This window comes from Spea bombifrons, chromosome 1, assembly GCF_027358695.1.
Source record: "Spea bombifrons isolate aSpeBom1 chromosome 1, aSpeBom1.2.pri, whole genome shotgun sequence".
NCBI classification, from domain to species: Eukaryota; Metazoa; Chordata; class Amphibia; order Anura; family Pelobatidae; genus Spea; species Spea bombifrons.
In genome coordinates this window covers 54996255-55013694 of record NC_071087.1, presented here as the reverse complement: position 1 = coordinate 55013694, position 17440 = coordinate 54996255, and the positions used below count along the sequence as shown (strand labels likewise).

General features: G+C 39.8%; 1 protein-coding gene across 1 annotated transcript; it reads left to right on the top strand.

Annotated features, from left to right (window-relative positions):
* The first annotated feature begins 707 nt into the window (after positions 1 to 707).
* On the top strand, positions 708 to 16077 carry SCARB2 (scavenger receptor class B member 2). Its single transcript, XM_053461664.1, has 12 exons — positions 708 to 1158; positions 5307 to 5464; positions 6503 to 6650; positions 7728 to 7919; positions 8228 to 8319; positions 8868 to 8987; positions 9810 to 9988; positions 10223 to 10341; positions 13412 to 13485; positions 14321 to 14372; positions 14929 to 15087; positions 16012 to 16077. Exons 1-12 carry the CDS (start codon positions 1042 to 1044, stop codon positions 16051 to 16053), a joined length of 1452 nt encoding a protein of 483 aa, XP_053317639.1. The 5' UTR covers positions 708 to 1041; the 3' UTR covers positions 16054 to 16077.
* The last annotated feature ends 1363 nt before the right edge of the window (positions 16078 to 17440 follow it).

The following is a 17440-nucleotide window of genomic DNA, read 5'->3' as shown; positions in this document are numbered from 1 at the left end:
TGACGGAAAAACCCAACAACACTGGGGTTAGGTACCAAAGTTTCTCTTTATACATAAAAAGCATTTTACCTGGTCCAGAAATCAGGAGAGTTGAGGGTAGATAGAGGGGGATTCTAAATGCTGATCATAGTATCATATAAATGGGGGCTCACTACTTTTATCCAAGACTTGGACACTGGGGAGAGTATGTCAGATACATTCTGGAAACCCACCACATTCTGCTTGTCCATTTGCTTACAGGGAGTAAAACAGTTTCCTGGGACAGGGTGTCTGGCTTCTAGTAAGGGATCTGCACCTCCAGTGTAGACCCCAAAGCACCAGATTGTAGCATCAACACACTGCCTTCTTTAGGAGAGCTATAGTTGTTATTGCCTCTATGCAGCATATATAGTTCCCAAACACCCCTGTGTGAAGGAGGCACTTGGCTTTTTACCAATAAAAACATGTTTTTGCAGCACTGTAACTTTTCCTCTGTTGTGTTTTATATACAAACAGTGGTAATTGCGTAGTTGGATCGGTGCCAACTGCTCGACGATGGGAGCCCAATCTGACTTGGTCTCGAGTCACACGTGCAATCGTCACTGCCCTGCGACGTGCATGGAGAGCTAAACAAAACAGGGCCAGTGGCTCCCAGGCAGAATCGAAACGAAGGCTGCAATTTAGTGATTGCGCAATAAGAAAGGGGGGGAGGGCGGAACGTGGACTCTGGTGGATGTGCCCTTCAGCCTGCACACACTGTGCTAAAAGGATCGCTTGTGTACTGCCTCCTGGCAGCAACCCCCAGCATTGTAGGGAGGGGGCACAGCAGAGGGAAGGCACAGCACTTTATTAGGGATACATTAGAGATCATTTGGTCTCCAGAGAAGCTGTGCATGAAGAAGTAGCAGGGTGGTGCTTGTGATCTGCCTGTGTCAGCTTGTACAGTAGGGTGTGGATCTTTGTTTTGGATCACACAGCCTGTCACTGGGCTGGATCTGCTCATCTGGGTGACTGTGTCCATTGTCTGGCTGCAGGCTGCGATCTCCTGGGTGTGCCAGCAGCATGGCGAGGTGGGTCATATATACGGCTGGCACCTTGTCCCTTCTACTACTCATAGTCAGCATAGCCCTGCTGATATCTCACACCTTCATGGATACTGTAGAGCGAAGGGTGAAACAGGTGAGATGATGTGTCTGCGTACCGTGTGTGCATAATATGCAAAAGCTACACAAATAGATGGGGATATACGACTCTTTACTTACATGGACCTATGGAAAATCACTATAATGAGTGAATCCGAGAAGCTTTTATGGTAGCAGCATTGTACCTAGTATAGGAAAGAAAAGTATCTTTGTATACATTGCAGGTTGTGTGTGATCTATATGTATGTGTTTTATGTATTGTATCATGACGCATACCCTTTTCACGTTATATTACTTCTATAACAAGGTAAAATCTATATTTGTTAATAAGTATCCATCTATATTTTACAGGTGCGGTTGCAGTTATACAAAATATTTATATATATTTAAGCACATAAGCCTTGATCTATCTTTCTATATATACAGAAACTTTGAAAGTTTAGTTTTTCAGTTTTTAGAGCAACAACATATCCCTGCCAGATAGCATTTTACATGGTTAAAGAATTATTTCTGGCAAGGGTTTGGACGATATTCTTCTTATTATTTTTATATAGCACTGTACAGTGGGTAGACCGGACATAACATGTAGTATATAACATATCAATTTGACTTACAGAAACAACAGGTGAGGAGCGCTCTGCTCAAAGGAGCTTACAATCTAGAGGGAGTTAGGGTGTTTTATACAAGAAGTAAAAGTACTACTGTTAAGGATGGACCGGCCATGCTAGTATAAGTATTGTAGGAAAGGGGCTAGGATAGGCGTTAACGTGTAAGGTTGTAGGCGTCCTTAAAGAAGTGGGTCCTGAGGGATTTTTTGAACGAATGAACGGGGAAAGACAGGTATGCCAAGGGAGGGCATTCCAGAGGATAGGGACAGCCCTTGAGAAGCTAGAAATCAGAGGAGAGGACAGAAGGAGATCATTGGATGAGCGGAGATACCGTTAGGAGTGTATTTAGAGATGAGCAAGGAGATGTGAGTAGGGGAACCTCTATGAAGGGCTTTGAAAGTAAAATTATTGAAGAGGCTGGCAGAGGGGAGATGTGTTAGTAAAGCAATGGGGGAGGAAGGTAAGTCTGGCAACAGTGTTCATTGTGGAGACCAGCCAAGACAGAGTTACAATAGTCAAGGCGGAAGATAATGAGGGTATGGACAAGAGCCTTAGTGGCATCTTGTGTAAGGAAGGGGCAACCAGGGCAATGTTGTTGAGATGGAGAGGGCACTGCTTTTGAGACAGACTGAGTGTAGGTGGTGACTGAGAGGTCAGAGTCAAGGGTGACACCAAGGCAACGAGCGTGAGGGGACGGGGAAAAATATGCACCATTAACATTAAGGGAAACTGATGAGGGAATGTTGGCATTGGAGGGAGGGAATATGGACATTGGACAGTACCAGGAAGGATGCTTGTAATCGGGGCCAGACTGGCGATAACAGGGCAACATTGACATTTCAAGTGGCCACCTGATAACAGAAGCGCATCTGGATATGCGCAGCTGTGTGCTAACATAGCATGAAGCCAGGCATATCTAGTCGCTGGCATGTGCCAGATGGTCAGTCCAGGCCTGCTTGTAATACAGTTTTTATTTACATGTGCCTTAAATTCACCAGAGAGATAACCGTGTAAGGGGGATTTTTTTGTACATACTATAAACTCCCAAAATCAGCCCTCCAGAAAATGGTACCATTTTTTTCACATGTGAATAATGGCCATGGAGAAGTGAAACTACCGAGAGATTTGCGAAAATGTGAGTCAAGGCCTAAGTGACCTGCAACATCTTCTCATATGTAGAAGAGCTTCCCCTAAGACTGGCTCGAAGTCTGGTCAAAAAGAAGTGGCTCTAATTTTACTTCTTCCCCATTTTTTTTTTGTTCATGTACATCAGCATATCCTACGTTCCATTCTTCTGGAAGAAAACACTTACCAACCTATACAACTTTCTGGGAAGATTCACATTTAAGGAAAACTGAGGACTGTTAGATGGTCTCCCTATCAATAAAGGTTTTCTGGGTCACATTTTTATTTTGCTATGTTTTACCTACATTAATATAAACCTATAAAAGCAATTAGTTTCGTAGAAGCCTATGAGGGAAGCATTTGATGTAGCAGCTGACTATATTTATTTTACTTTACTAAGGTTTTTACTAAGGTTGTAAACCATAACTTGATTGCTCAGGCTTTGGCTTCTTCAAAGCTTTTACATGTTGGGTGGCATGTTTGTATTATGGCGGGGGCTCAAAGTTCCCTACGTCTTGTTTTGATCTCCGCTTATGGCTGAGGATTGGCAGAGGCAGAAGGAAATAGAGAAGAAGGGTACTAAACCATTATTTTCAGGAAGAAGACAGATGGCAGAGTTGGTTGAGGAAATTGCAGTATCAAGTTTGCTGGAATGGGGTGAAAGGACGTAGCCAGACATAAGCTGACACAGAAACTTATACAGATCAGGAAACTGATGAAAATCATTCCTTTAGCAGTATAAGGGTTGATTCATTTGAATAATCTGCGTTACATCAAAGGATATAGAAATCTATGAGTAACAGCCCATAACCTATATCTAAGTAGGTTCTAGTTTTGAACTGGGCAGTCCAATATTCTGAAACAAACTGACAGCCATACGCTGCTTGAAATCAGGTTTCTTTTTTTTCCCTCCCTAATCTTGGAAAAGAATAATGTTACACCAACTCTACTAACAAATATTCAGTATTGTCGTTCAGTATTCCATACAAAGCGTTCATTTAACAGTGTACAGCAAACAGACCATAGCGTTTTACAACATAAAAACGGCACAGGGAATTTTAAGAAGCTGTTTCTTTTGCTATGGCAACAACCTAGAAGCTCCTGGTTTTATGTCACATGACAATTAAATGTTCCTGACAAAAAAAATGGACGTGATTAAATGGGACAGAGCTTCGAATTCAGAAGGGCTGCATACAGTAATGGAGTTTAGCCTCAAACACAGCTTAGTTTTATTTCATGTTGACTTAATGAACTTCTCTATCTGCATACATGGAGACTGTCATGTGATATTTTGGCTGGCGTTCTCTTCTCTACCGCCGCACTGAGCTGGCAGTTTATGCCAATGCAAAGTCCTTTCCTTAATAGACTTTAATGAGTCATAGGTCTGTCTTTGTGAATAAGACTGAGCCATTCTATTGCAAACAATTACTATCACTGCATTTGGTGTAATAAAATAATAAGGCTTTTCTTCATTAATTCATATAAATAAAGCAGAAGTGGTGTATAGTCTGGACAGTTGCTTTTTTGATCCTATTGATTGATATAGTTTCAACAAGTCTTTCGCATCCCTTGAACAATTTGAGCTCGAATAGTATGATAAATTTTTCATGCACATTAATATACATACCTTTATAATAAAATACCGGTAGTTATGGAACTATGAGGTCATGGGAACAATGCGATGATTTCAACAAAGATTTAGGTGTAATATGTACCTAATATACGATTTTTCACTTTATTGTCCTTTTGTGTCTGCGGTTCAGAGAATTCTTGTGACAGTTTTAATGGGTGCGGGAGTGTCTGAGAAATAGGTTATATAGCAAAGCTCTTTAAATGTAAACTGATGATCTTCCCAACTAGCAGGTGCATAGTTCTCTATATCGTATCTTGTAAAAATGCAGAGCAAACAGGCATGACACCCATAAGTATTCTGAATCAGTTGGCTGTGAACTGCCCTTTGGGTTTCTTGTGTGTTGCGTTAGTGACTCCTTAAGATTATTATAGGGAGGGTTGTTTGTTTTTGGGGGAAGGCTTCCACTTTTATAGTTTAATGATCTAAAACTTTAAAACGCTCTTTGCTCATACATACTTGTGTTTTTACTGAAGTTGATGTGGGAGTAATCTATCAGTGACTGCTTTTATTTCACGTGAGCGAGACAAAATTGGACATAATTAAATCATTGTTTTCTCTTAAGGCGTTGAGCAATAAACAGAAATAATGGTTCTTGTGGCATTTAGTCATAAAAGTATTAAATTTAGCATAATCCATTTAGTCTAGTTTTACAATTTTAGTGGTATATGAATAAAAGATACAAAAGGAAGAAAATAAATAAAATAAAATATATATATATATATATATATATATATAAACATGCAGAATTTTACTGGCAATTATATAGTTTACTGGTCATGTTCACTTCACGCAGTATTTCATATGAACGTTTTCTTTTAGGCCACAGTACTAAAGAATGGAACTGAAGTCTATGAGGACTGGATAAACCCACCACCTCCAATTTACATGCAATTCTACTTTTTTAACGTCACTAACCCACTGGAGATACTGTCCGGGGAGAAACCAATTGTACAGGAAATCGGCCCGTATACTTACAGGTAAGGTTATGCGGCCAGCCTTACCGTAGAACCAGGCTATGTATTTTAACCCCTTAATGACAAAATGCATTGTTTTCAATGGGATTAGGGACTGCCCATTGTCCTTAAGGGGTTAATCAAAATACTGGCATTTTCAATAAGATGACACATTCATTTAAACACAGATTTTGGAGGTTTCACTGGGCACTTGTGGTTTTTTTTATAATTGCATTTAAAACTGAAAAAGACAAAAAATAAAAAAGAAATGTTTCAGATGGATGACAATTCTGAATGAATTGTTGAGTGAAATGTCTGGTCCCTGCTAACATGCAAGGATCAATCATTGTGATGTCCTCCTCCTGCTGTAAACCCCATAAAATAATTAAAAAAGTAAACACATCCCGCCAAATGCACTTATATAAATACATGTTTCGGTTTTCTTAATGTAAAAAAGAGCTGAGGTTTTGTGGACTACTCATTTTAATGTTAGCTAGAATGGTGATGGGAGCCATAGAACATAGGTGCTCTAAAAAAGCTGCCATACCTGTGGACATTAGTCATTTTTACCTACATTATGATTATTTTACATAATTATATAATTTAAAAAAATGTGTTCTGAGGCCTATCAATAAGATAGACGCACTGGTGTTACCGATAGTACTTAATACTTGGAGAATATAATTGTATTCTAGGTTCCTCTACTGTAGACTTCTCTATGTCCTCCAGTTGCATAGTAATACAGCTTACACTGTGCTCAGCACAGTATGCGGACCCAATGTTTTTAGAACATGGGGTATGTTTGTGTGTAGTTTAATTCATTGCTTGCCAACTCCATCTTTAATGAATAGGCCACATCTGATTACCCCTTCCCGGAAGTGTTGGGTTCCTGACGTTTCTTTTGAGAGCCCTTAGAGTTTATTCAAGAACATCTTGAAAACCTGCAGGTACTTGAGAATCTAATAAAATTTGGTTCAAGAGTATACTCAAGACGTTCTATTCTGATAACATAAGATATAGATATCTGACATGCACTCATTTATTTTGTCATTTTTTTATTAGGGAATATCGACCTAGAGAAAATGTTTCATTTCTTGATAATGGCACCGCTGTATCTGCAACTACTCCAAAAACCTATGTGTTTGAGCCTGATAAATCTGTGTCAGATCCTCATGAAGACTTGATCAGAACAGTGAATATTCCGGTTGTGGTAAGTGTGATTAGTGGCCATTCTACCTTTTAAAACTATGGGTACATGCATTCCTGATGTTTTTTAAGGTGCATTGATGTGTTGCACCTTTTTACTCTATATGAAGCATTGTGTCTAGCAATGGACAAGTAGCATTGGAACTGGAGTCCCTACAGCACCATGGGGAGTACCTAGCCTTCTTTGCGATTACCCTAAATATCCCAAAGTGTACATATGTGCATAAAATATAATTTGTGTGAATACATAAAAATTTAACTTTGTAAAACCAAATAAACAAGGAAGTACATTTCAATACTTCATTCTTTTAGTGATATTGTGCCTTCAAAAGCTCCTGTTTTAGAGCCACCCAAAAACAATACACATGTCTCTTTAGGATGGTCTGAGGTAGCAGTGTTTACTGTTCTTCTTCTCCCACCATTGTTTTAAAAAGTGTACCTCATCAGGATCAAGACAGTCCTATTAAACATAGAAACTTTTGAATTTTTTAAACTTTTAGAATTTGACAGAAGATAAGGACCAATTTGGCCCATCTAGTCTGCCCATTTTGTTAGTCAAATCCCATCAAAGCTGTATCTTCTGAAACATGAGTATTCTTTAAAGACTGTCTCACTTTTAAGTAGCTGTAGATCACTTTATCAGATCATTTTTTATTTTCTTTTTTTTTATATTTTTTAGCAAAAACATAAAAGCTTTTTTAAAACAATGTGTACCAGAGAAAATACTCAATAGTTTTCTACTACCGTACAGTAACCCTTCCCTGGATTATCCAAATGACCAATGTCCGTTGGTACTTGTCTGTGGCATATTAAAGTGGATGGTAGGTTAGGAATAGGTAGCTAAAGGGTAATAAAACAAAAAAGCTAATATGTCTAAGTCAAGACAAAGGTATGTTTTTATACAGTTTCCGTATATCTTTATGTACAAAATGTTTATGTTATTGTAGTCTCTTTCCATAAGGTATTGTGTTCACTGAATTAAAAAATTCGAAGTAAGAGATTTTTCTATATAATTAACATCGCTTTCTCTTATGTTTTTTTTATTCTTCCATTTCCATTATTCAAACTGGCTTAACATCAGACGATACTAGAAATGACCAAAGACAATAAAGTCTTAAAGCCGGTTGTTGAAGGAGTACTAAAAACCTACAATGAAGGAATGTTTGTCACCCGTTCCGTACACGAGTTGTTGTGGGGCTACAGAGATCCTCTTCTTTCGAAAGTTCATGTGTTCAATCATAGCATTAGTCCCGATTTTGGCCTGTTCTATGAGGTAAGATGGCAATATCTACACATTCTAATTAAAAAGTGTTTCAGAATGTTGATGCAAGTTCTCGGGATACCTTTTACGGTATAGTGTGTATAGTGGTATAGTGGTATAGTGTGTGTATGTATGTGTGTGTGTGTATATATATATATATATATATATATATATATATATATATATGTAAATAGTCTTTCAGGATTGCAAATGTTTTCATTTAAATTTATAAACAAACCTAAGCATACTAGAAAAAACATCTTCATGCATAATATAAATTCATTATTGCATAGTTGTATGTTTTTGTACGTGTTTTTCAGATGAACACAACAGATGATGGTGAATATGTATTTCTCACTGGATCAACTGACTATATGGAATTTAGCCAGATAGCAGAATGGAAAGGACAAAAGTAATTATTTTTTCTTTGTATCAAACATATACCTATCCAAGAAACAAATGGTGTCTATACTGTATACCGTGGATCATAATGCAAATGATTCATAAGAAATTGCACAAAAGCAATGGCAGGTGGAAAATTTGGCAACAAATAAAGATAATGTGCGTATTAAAGAAGAAGGAGGGGGGAGATGGACATTTGGCTATACTTGCCCCCTTAAAAATGCAAAAAAAATAGAGAACATCTTCTAAGATAAGGGTTCAATACAGAGAGGTTATAGATTAATCTCGTATAAAATTCTTCTTGTTATAAAATATCAAGCCATGGTAAGCGTGTACTTGTGGTGGTAAGCATCATACTATGTATTTTATCAGTGCACCAATACATCCAAGTCTTTGTGTGTTATAGTGAACGCTATGTACAGTATAAAGTTTGCATATGCAAACAAGATAACCTGTGTACACTGCGTGTATCTGCCGTGCTTATGTTGTTTTCTATTGCGGCCTCTGTGCTAATAGATACCATGTTATTGAAGTTTGATTTCTCTACTTCTTTACCAGATCACTTGACTGGTGGACATCAGACACGTGTAATATGATTAATGGTACGGATGGAACCTCTTTCCACCCATTGATAAGCCAAGACGACAGCATTTTCATATTTTCATCAGACTTATGCAGGTAATAAGAAGCTTTCCACTCATCGCACTTTAAGCCAACATGGAGGATGTTAAATAAAGTTAAAACAACAAAAAAAAACAATGTTTTAATTTAAGTCCCGGGCAGGGGCGCCGAACGGTCGCTCGTGAAGTTTTCAGCAACCGCTCGGCGCCCCTCACTCTCCGTGACTCTGTCACAGTGCCGGCGTTTCATGCTGAGCACCAAAATATGATGTCATGTTCCGGCGCTCAGCTGTGAAGCGTGCACCACAGCAGAGGGGGAAGACGGACGCCTCCCGCTCCCACCGCAGGACTCAACAAGGTAAGTAAGGATAATGAGAAGTAGGGAGGGGAAGGCAGTAAGAAGGGGCAGAGGGTGGGGGAAGGCAGTGAGAAGGGGCAGAGGGGGGAGGCAGTGAGAAGGGGCAGATGGGGGGAGGCAGTGAGAAGGGGCAGAGGGGGGAAGGCAGTGAGAAGGGGCAGAGGGGGGAAGGCAGTGAGAATGGGGCAGAGGTGGTAGATTGTGATAAAGGGGGAGAGGGGATACATAGTGAGAAGAAGTTTTGTGACAAGATTTTTTTCCTTTCTTTTTTTGGGATGGGGGGGCGCCAGAGAAGTAGTCCGCACAGGGCGCCAGAACACCTAAGGCCGGCTCTGGTAACGATATTACTTTAAAATATGATGTGGGTGGCAACAAGATATTCCCAAAAATGTAAAACATATGTACAAAAGAATAAGAGGTAAAACAAAAACAAAACAAAAAAAAATACATCCACGATGGTTAGATACAGCTATTAGTTTTATATTATATAATATTATATGGTTGGATGGGTCTCTTTTCCAGATCCTTGGAGACAGTTTATGAACGTACTGAAAAAGTGAATAAAATCCCCGTGTTTCGATTTGCTCCATCTTCTAAGACATTTGCCAATGTGTCTGTCAACCCTGAGAATGCAGGGTTCTGTGTGCCGGCTGGAAACTGTCTTCCCTCTGGCCTATTAAACGTCAGCAAATGCAAAGGAGGTATGTAATGCCTTAATAGAAGTGTATATATTTATCAGGGTGGTAACACACAATATTATATAGCTTTGATCATAAAGAATACCTTTATTAAGCTGGTGTTTCCTTTTTTAAAGATGTTATGTATTTCAATCTTTATATGTCAACGGCTATTATGTGTCCCTTATCTTCAAGAAGCATATATTAGAGGGGTCTAAGATGGAAACATTTAATGACAGTCTAACTTCTTTTTGACAGGTGCCCCAATCATTCTGTCATCTCCTCATTTTTACCAGGCCGACGAAAGTCTAATTAACAGCATAGATGGTATGAATCCCAAGAAAGAGGACCATGAAACTTTCCTAGATATCAATCCGGTAAGATGATCTGGTCATTCAATAGTCCTTTCCGACAGCTCTGCTTCTTGTCTTAAAAGAAGACAGAGACACGGAAGCGTTTGATGGAGAAGGTTGGGAGACAAGTTTGTCAGTGCTCTTCCAGCCACAGGCACTCAACTTCAGATTCAGCATGAGTGCTTCCCAATAGCCCTGTTGCAGGGTCGAATTTTCTTTTTTCAGAGCTAAAACCTAAATTTGAATTAATGAATCCCTAATACTATAGTCAGGGGCGTACCTAGAGTATTTGGCACTTGGGGCGGATCCTGTATGTGCCCCCTCCCCCCAAAACACTTTAAAACTGCATAGCTTCTATTGTTATATACTGGCATAGACATTGAAGGTGGTACAGCATTACTGTTATCATTATATACTGAGGCAGACATTGACGTGGTACAGCATAACACCTACCACTATATACGGAGGCAGACATTGACGGTGGTACAGCGTAATCCTTATCACTATACATTGAGCCAGACATTGATAATAGTGCAGCATAACTCCTATCACTATATACTAAGCCAAACATTGATGTGGTGTAGGCCTACCACTTCATTGTCTGGCTTGGGGATGCACCGAAACAAAACTTCTGGACTGAAACCGAAAATGCAGCATTTACCTGTCCGAAACCGAATATGACCCCCCCATCATAAAAATAATCTCACACTTTTATTTAAAGTAAGTAACACAGCAAAATAGAAAAAAAAAATCAATAACAATATTAATATATATATGATTGTTAACAGCAATCACACTCCTATCATCCCCAGACATACCCAGATTCCAGCATATACTAGCTGACTTGGCATGATAGGAGTGTGATTGCTGTTAGCATGTCACATGTGCACTGGAGGCATAGAATCAGACATACAAATCCTGTATTTGCATCTATACAATAATAATGTATGGAAACATAGCAAGAGATAAAACTACAGTCATAGATAATAGTTTGCACAACCCAAAGCCAGTCCTGGTGTCCACACTGCCCACATAGAACCTGACCAGCACCCAGATTACACACATAGGATTTACCATCTTTGTCCCCAAACAGCATGAGTCAACTTTGTCCCCAAACAGCCCGGCCTGTGCCATCTTTGTCCCATAAACCCCTGCCTGTGTCATCTTGGTCCCCAAGGCTCAAACACCCTGCTTGTGCCAAGCATCTATATACAGCTATCACATACACAAACACTTTAACAGTCACTCACTAATTCACACTTTCATTCACATAATTAATTCACACAATCATTTATTCTCTCACCCATTCACACAAATTTACACATTCATTAATGCATTCCCACAAACTCATTAATTATCTCCCTCATTCAGACAATTCATCCACACATTCATTCATTCTCTCACTCATTCTCACTATCTACCCCCCTCCCTTTACACTATTTACCCCCTCCCTTCACACTATTTACCCCCTCCCTTCACACTATTTACCCCCTCCCTTCACACTATTTACCCCGTCCCTTCACACTATTTACCCCCCTCCCTTCACACTGTCTACCCCCCTCCCTTCACACTGTCTACCCCCCTCCCTTCACACTGTCTAGCCCCCCTCCCTTCACACTATCTACCCCCCCTTCCCTTTACACGCTCTACCCCCCTCCCTTTACACTATTTACCGCCCTCCCTTTACACTCTCTACCCTCCTCCCTTTACACTATTTACCCCCCTCCCTTTACACTATTTACCGCCCTCCCTTTACACTATTTACCCCCCTCCCTTCCCACTATTTACCCCCCTCCCTTCCCACTATTTACCCCCTCCCTTCCCACTATTTACCCCCCTCCCTTCACACTATCTACCCCCCTCCCTTCACACTACCCCCCTCCCTTCACACTATCTACCCCCCTCCCTTCACACTATCTACCCCCCTCCCTTCACACTATCTACCCCCTCCCTTCACACCATCTACCCCCCTCCCTTCACACTATCTACCCCTCCCTTCTCACTATCTACCCCCCTCCCTTCTCACGATCTACCCCCCTCCCTTCACACTATCTACCCCCCTCCCTTCACACTATCTACCCCCTCCCCCTCCCTTCTCACTATCTACCCCCCTCCCTTCTCACTATCTACCCCGCTCCCCCTTTGTAGTTAAAGGTTTTGAACTTACCATTGCGGTGGGAGCACGACGCCTCAGTCTTCCTGCTCTGCCGCTGCTTCCTGCTCTGCCGCTGCGCTGCCTCACTGCTGAGCGCCGAAATATGACATCATATTTTGGCGCTCAGCATGACATGCCGGCACCGCGACGGAGTTAGAAGCCTCGCGAAGGAGACTCTCTCTCTACTCCGCATAAAAAAAAATAAATAAATGACGAGGCTGCCGGGGATCCGGGCAATCAGGGAAATGTGGTCACCCTAGCCCGTGGCACCCCCCTGATGAGAGACACCCGGGGCGGAGCGCCCCCACTCCCCGCTAGGTACGCTACTGACTATAGTCAACCTGAAAACAAAAACAAAACTCTTACCATTGACTGCCGTTGGGTCAATAAAATACAGCAGCACTCAAAATGCCTCATCAGGTAAGTGCGTGATATCAGGGTTTCAGGAAGCTGCAGATCACTCGATTTTATGAGTTCTAGCTATATTATTTGAGCCCAATCTACTAGACCAATACACTGACTTCTCATCATGCTACCGTGTGATAAGCAATGGAATGACTCAGACTGAATCACCCACTCTGACACTCTGAATAATAAAGGTCAGTGGAGGAAAGGACTTCACTGGATTTGTCATGAAGAATCTGCTCAGTGTGTTGTTTGAGCATGAGAAGTCACAAAAAATCACAATACTGACAACAATGGCAGCCTCCAGGGGAATCTTATTGGAACAAAAAGAGAGAAAACCAGGATTTAGCCAGTGCTAACTTATATACAGCACCTCATACAGCACCTCAAAGAGAAAAATATTATACCAAGGAATCTCAGATGATAAAACTGAGTACAAATTGTATCAACCATTATTAAAAGTATCTTGATTGATATGGTATTTTGACTTTGCGGTAAATGGTTCAGATTGTAATTGTCTCGTTTTATGTTTAGCTCACTGGAATTTTAATTCAAGCAGCTAAGAGAATTCAAGTCAATGCCTATGTTCGACAGATTGAAGGATATCGGTAAGTATGGCAAATACACGTAACATAAAGCAATCAGCTGACCAGTAACCTATGTTGTGCTAGTTGTGTACTTTGCGTTCCATAGCTCTGAGACCCTGGACAGCACAGATTTCCGCCTCAGATCACGGCACTTTATGTGAACTGTAGAAAAATCATAGTTATTTTTGTACCCAAACTGCAAGTGTGTCTGAGACTAGCTCATCGGGGAACAGGCAAAGCTTTTCTGTTTTTCTGAAGACTCTCCTGTAGCGTAAAGGGTTGTACAGTTGTAGGCATCCTTGCTCGCCGTGCCTAGTAAGGTATTTTGTTTAACTCTTAAAGGTACACTCCAGCCACGACGTACACTTTAATGCATAGAATAGTTGGGTGCCATCTAGTATTTCATCCTTTTTTATTTGCATGGAGATGCATAAAGGTGGTCATCGGCCATCATTCTTCCCATGCATTGGTTCTCCAGCTTTTCTTGTTTATTTGCGTTCAATGTGTAAGGAAAATAGTCGTAGTCATTAGTTAAAAGTGATACTCTTATATAAGGTTAGCATAGGAAAAAAAAAAGATCTAGAATTACATAAGCTTTTGGGACCTCAGAGGTCTCTTTGCAATTCGTACAGATGTTCTTTTCCTTTTTTTGGCATCTTCGAAGAAAGACTCGAACAATTTATGTTACGTTAAATGAGAACAATGGAAATTAGAGTTAAACAAAGGCCCAGCGAAAATGCTTTCATCTGCAAGCTAAATAAATAAAAACTCCACCTTTAAGGGGTTAAAGATAAAAAAAGGAATGTATGCCAACACAAAGAATTTAAAGAATAACAAATTGTATTATTTTTTACAGTGTTACACAAAACATACAAACATTGTTCTTCCCTGTGATGCATCTTAATGAGGTAAGAATAATCTAAAAAAAGGGCTTTAACCCTATAATACAGAAATACAAATGCATGCATGTTTTTACAAACTGCCCGCTGATGTACTTAGTACTTTACAGTTTACAGCATAATAAATGAGTGAGGTCATATCCCGACTCCAGCCCTGGCCCTTTTGGACTCGCATTCCAACGCTTGCTACGTTTTATTGATATGATATGATCATGATATGTAACAAGCAGTAATTGACTGTTGGATAACATCCAAGAAAATATGTGTCAAAATCTGAGTGATTAAATTAAGGTTGGGAAGAGGGAGGCACCAAAATAGGCAAATCAACGAACAATGCTATAATGTTACTAATTTTTTTCATTGGGGAACAGATATTTGCATGAATGCACAAATTAGGCAATATTGGTTTAAATTGAAGTTCGTACAGATCGGAATGCACAAGTCTATTACTTGCGGTGGGTGCGGGTAATTAGTAATTAGTTCCTTGTTGTGTGGTAGTCCCAAATCTATCACGTCCACTTAGCTAACGCCGATATGTTTCTGTTTCTTGTTTCCATCTCTACAGAGTGTCCTCATCGATGATAAATCTGCCGAAAAACTCAATATGATTCTTTTAAACGCCAGAGTGGTATCCAACATCCCCTTCATGATCATGGCATTAGGAATTTTAGCTGGCATAATATTCATTGTGTTGGTATGCCGCCAAAACAAATCTAGGGAGGAGGTGAGTATCATTATTATATAATTTAGGACTCTTCTTAGTACACTAGATTACCCAGATTTAGTGTGCTATAAGTCAATTGCTTGTTTGTAGGGCACGGTGATACACGGATGACACCTTAGTTATAAATATAAAATACAAACATATTGACTCAGATATTTACCATTTAAAAGTGCAGTTTAAAGAGCAATGCATGTTAAAGTAAAAAAATAAATAAAAAATAAAGCACTTACCGAAGGTAGAAGCTGCAGGCCTGATGATTTGTGGCCCTGATTGGCTGTTTTGAAGCAGCCAATCAATGGCAGGGAAGCGCTTCCATGATTGGGCACACATGAGCACGGTGGTCTGAATAGACTCCCACAGCTTTTGAAGATGGCTGGATTGTCTCGTTAGCAGTCTAACAATGATTATGTTGTTGTGACTCGCTAATGGTGGTGATGAAATGGTCAGTGTTCAAGCAGTGTTGAAGCAGGGATTACTATGGTGAACTCATTTAGTGCAGGTTTTTCCACCACTGAGCAAAGTCAGCTGTAGCCTGAGTAGCCCTGATAATCTGTTTGCCCTAAGATTCAGAGTGAAACCCTAAGAGTACTCAGATATGGTTGTATATGAAATCATGTGGCCAAACATATATTTTCCTATTTTCTCCCTACCTTTCTCTCCTCTCCCCTATTCTCTTGCCTCTATTTTTCTCCTAGTTATTCCTCCCCACTTTCTCTCTGCTTACCCTCACTCTCTCCTTCCACTGCTTCCCCATCACTCCCTCCTCCTCTCTATCTGTCTTGTTCTCCCCTTTTCATCAGCTTGTTCTCTCTCTATCCCTTCTATCTCCCTTCGTCTCTCTAATTCAGGAAGCATAAAGCATTTATTAAGATGTGATAACACTAACCTAATTATTGTTTGTTGTTTTTTTTTTTTGTGGCTCAGGGCACAGAAGAAGAAAGAGGTCCTCTAATAAGAACATCCTAAACCATTTTCTGCAGACTGGATTAACTATGCAAAGTAATCAGAACCTGCCCATACTACAAAATACAATGGACGGACTTTTTTGGAGTTAACAGCACACATTTTATGCACATTGAGTCCTTGGAGTCCGTTCAGATTCATATTTCAGTAACTACTTATTTGTTTGTAATACTTTCTCCTTACCCTTAGAATGTAACATCTAAAACAAACATCAATGAGTATAAAACCACTAATTGACCCACTGAGGGTTTGGTGTACAGCATACTTTCTCAATTTGTTCTTTGACTTATAGTTTTTGTGTAAATGAACAGATTTGCATTTTTGCACTTACATATTAAATAATATCATATCAAGAATTGAAGGGATTAGGGTTTCAGTTTTCCTTAAAAACTATTTTAGTTGCAGCTATTATAATTTTTATCAGAAGGGTGTTTTGGCTAAGATGCTTACAATACTAGATGCAACTTACACTATATGCCGCTGTATTCCTTGACCTAAGCCAGCTTTTGATGTGTACCAGAGACAAACTACCATAGATGACTCTTAAACTGCTATAGGACACAACTGGAGTGACCAGAGGCGTCAATATTTGGGTTCTCTATAGTGCATGGAGAGTTTACTACTTAGAGACAAATGTTAATACAATGTCAATATTTCTTTAGATACCGTAAGTACCCAGGGGCATTATTTTATTTTCAGGTAACAGTACACAGATGATTCTGTGCTTATGGTGACAGTCAACTGGCTAATGGCATTGGTAGTCGTTACAGTCACACAAACTTTAATTGACTACCATTCTATTTTAATTAGAAGGATGTATACATCTGACACTTATGTAGCACCAAATAAACATTTTACAAAGATAACTGGCTGCATGACGGTTGGGAATTTGGTTTCTTTATTACCTTTTTTGTATTGGAGCCCAAGGTGCAAGTGGTTCCATATGTCGTGGAGAAGTGGAGTGAAACAAGGTGCTCAGGAGGAGACAAAGTAGATCACTGGGTTCACTTCTGGGGCTACACTTCTATGTATTTTCTTCCCAAAAGGCCAAGGAGAGGGCTGATTCTTGCCCTCTCTCCAAGAAGGGGAACCACTGAAGAAAGGGAGTAATGAGTGCAAAGAAACCACTCAGCAAAAAGCCTAATCTTTGAGAATACGTCTTCACTGTGGCCTTTTCACCAAATAAAAAAAAATGTGCATCAGTATATTTGCTTGAATAAATATCTTTAAATCCAGAAAAGTGATAAAAATCGATTTTGATGGCAAATAAGGTAATCTGCTCGTTTTTCATGTTGTAAAGACAGTCATTGGTCTTGTCATAGATTTACATCTATCAAATAAAATTGAGGGAAAACTGTAATTTTGTAATTCACTGCTTGTTGGGATTGAT

What these genes read in the sequence shown, in the direction of transcription:
- SCARB2 (XM_053461664.1), top strand. Translation starts at nt 1,042, where the DNA reads ATGGCGAGGTGGGTCATATATACGGCTGGCACCTTGTCCCTTCTACTA. An exon ending in TAGAGCGAAGGGTGAAACAG is followed by an intron (nt 1,159 to 5,306) that starts GTGAGATGATGT and finishes GTTTTCTTTTAG; the next exon opens with GCCACAGTACTAAAGAATGG. An exon ending in CGTCAGCAAATGCAAAGGAG is followed by an intron (nt 9,989 to 10,222) that starts GTATGTAATGCC and finishes TCTTTTTGACAG; the next exon opens with GTGCCCCAATCATTCTGTCA.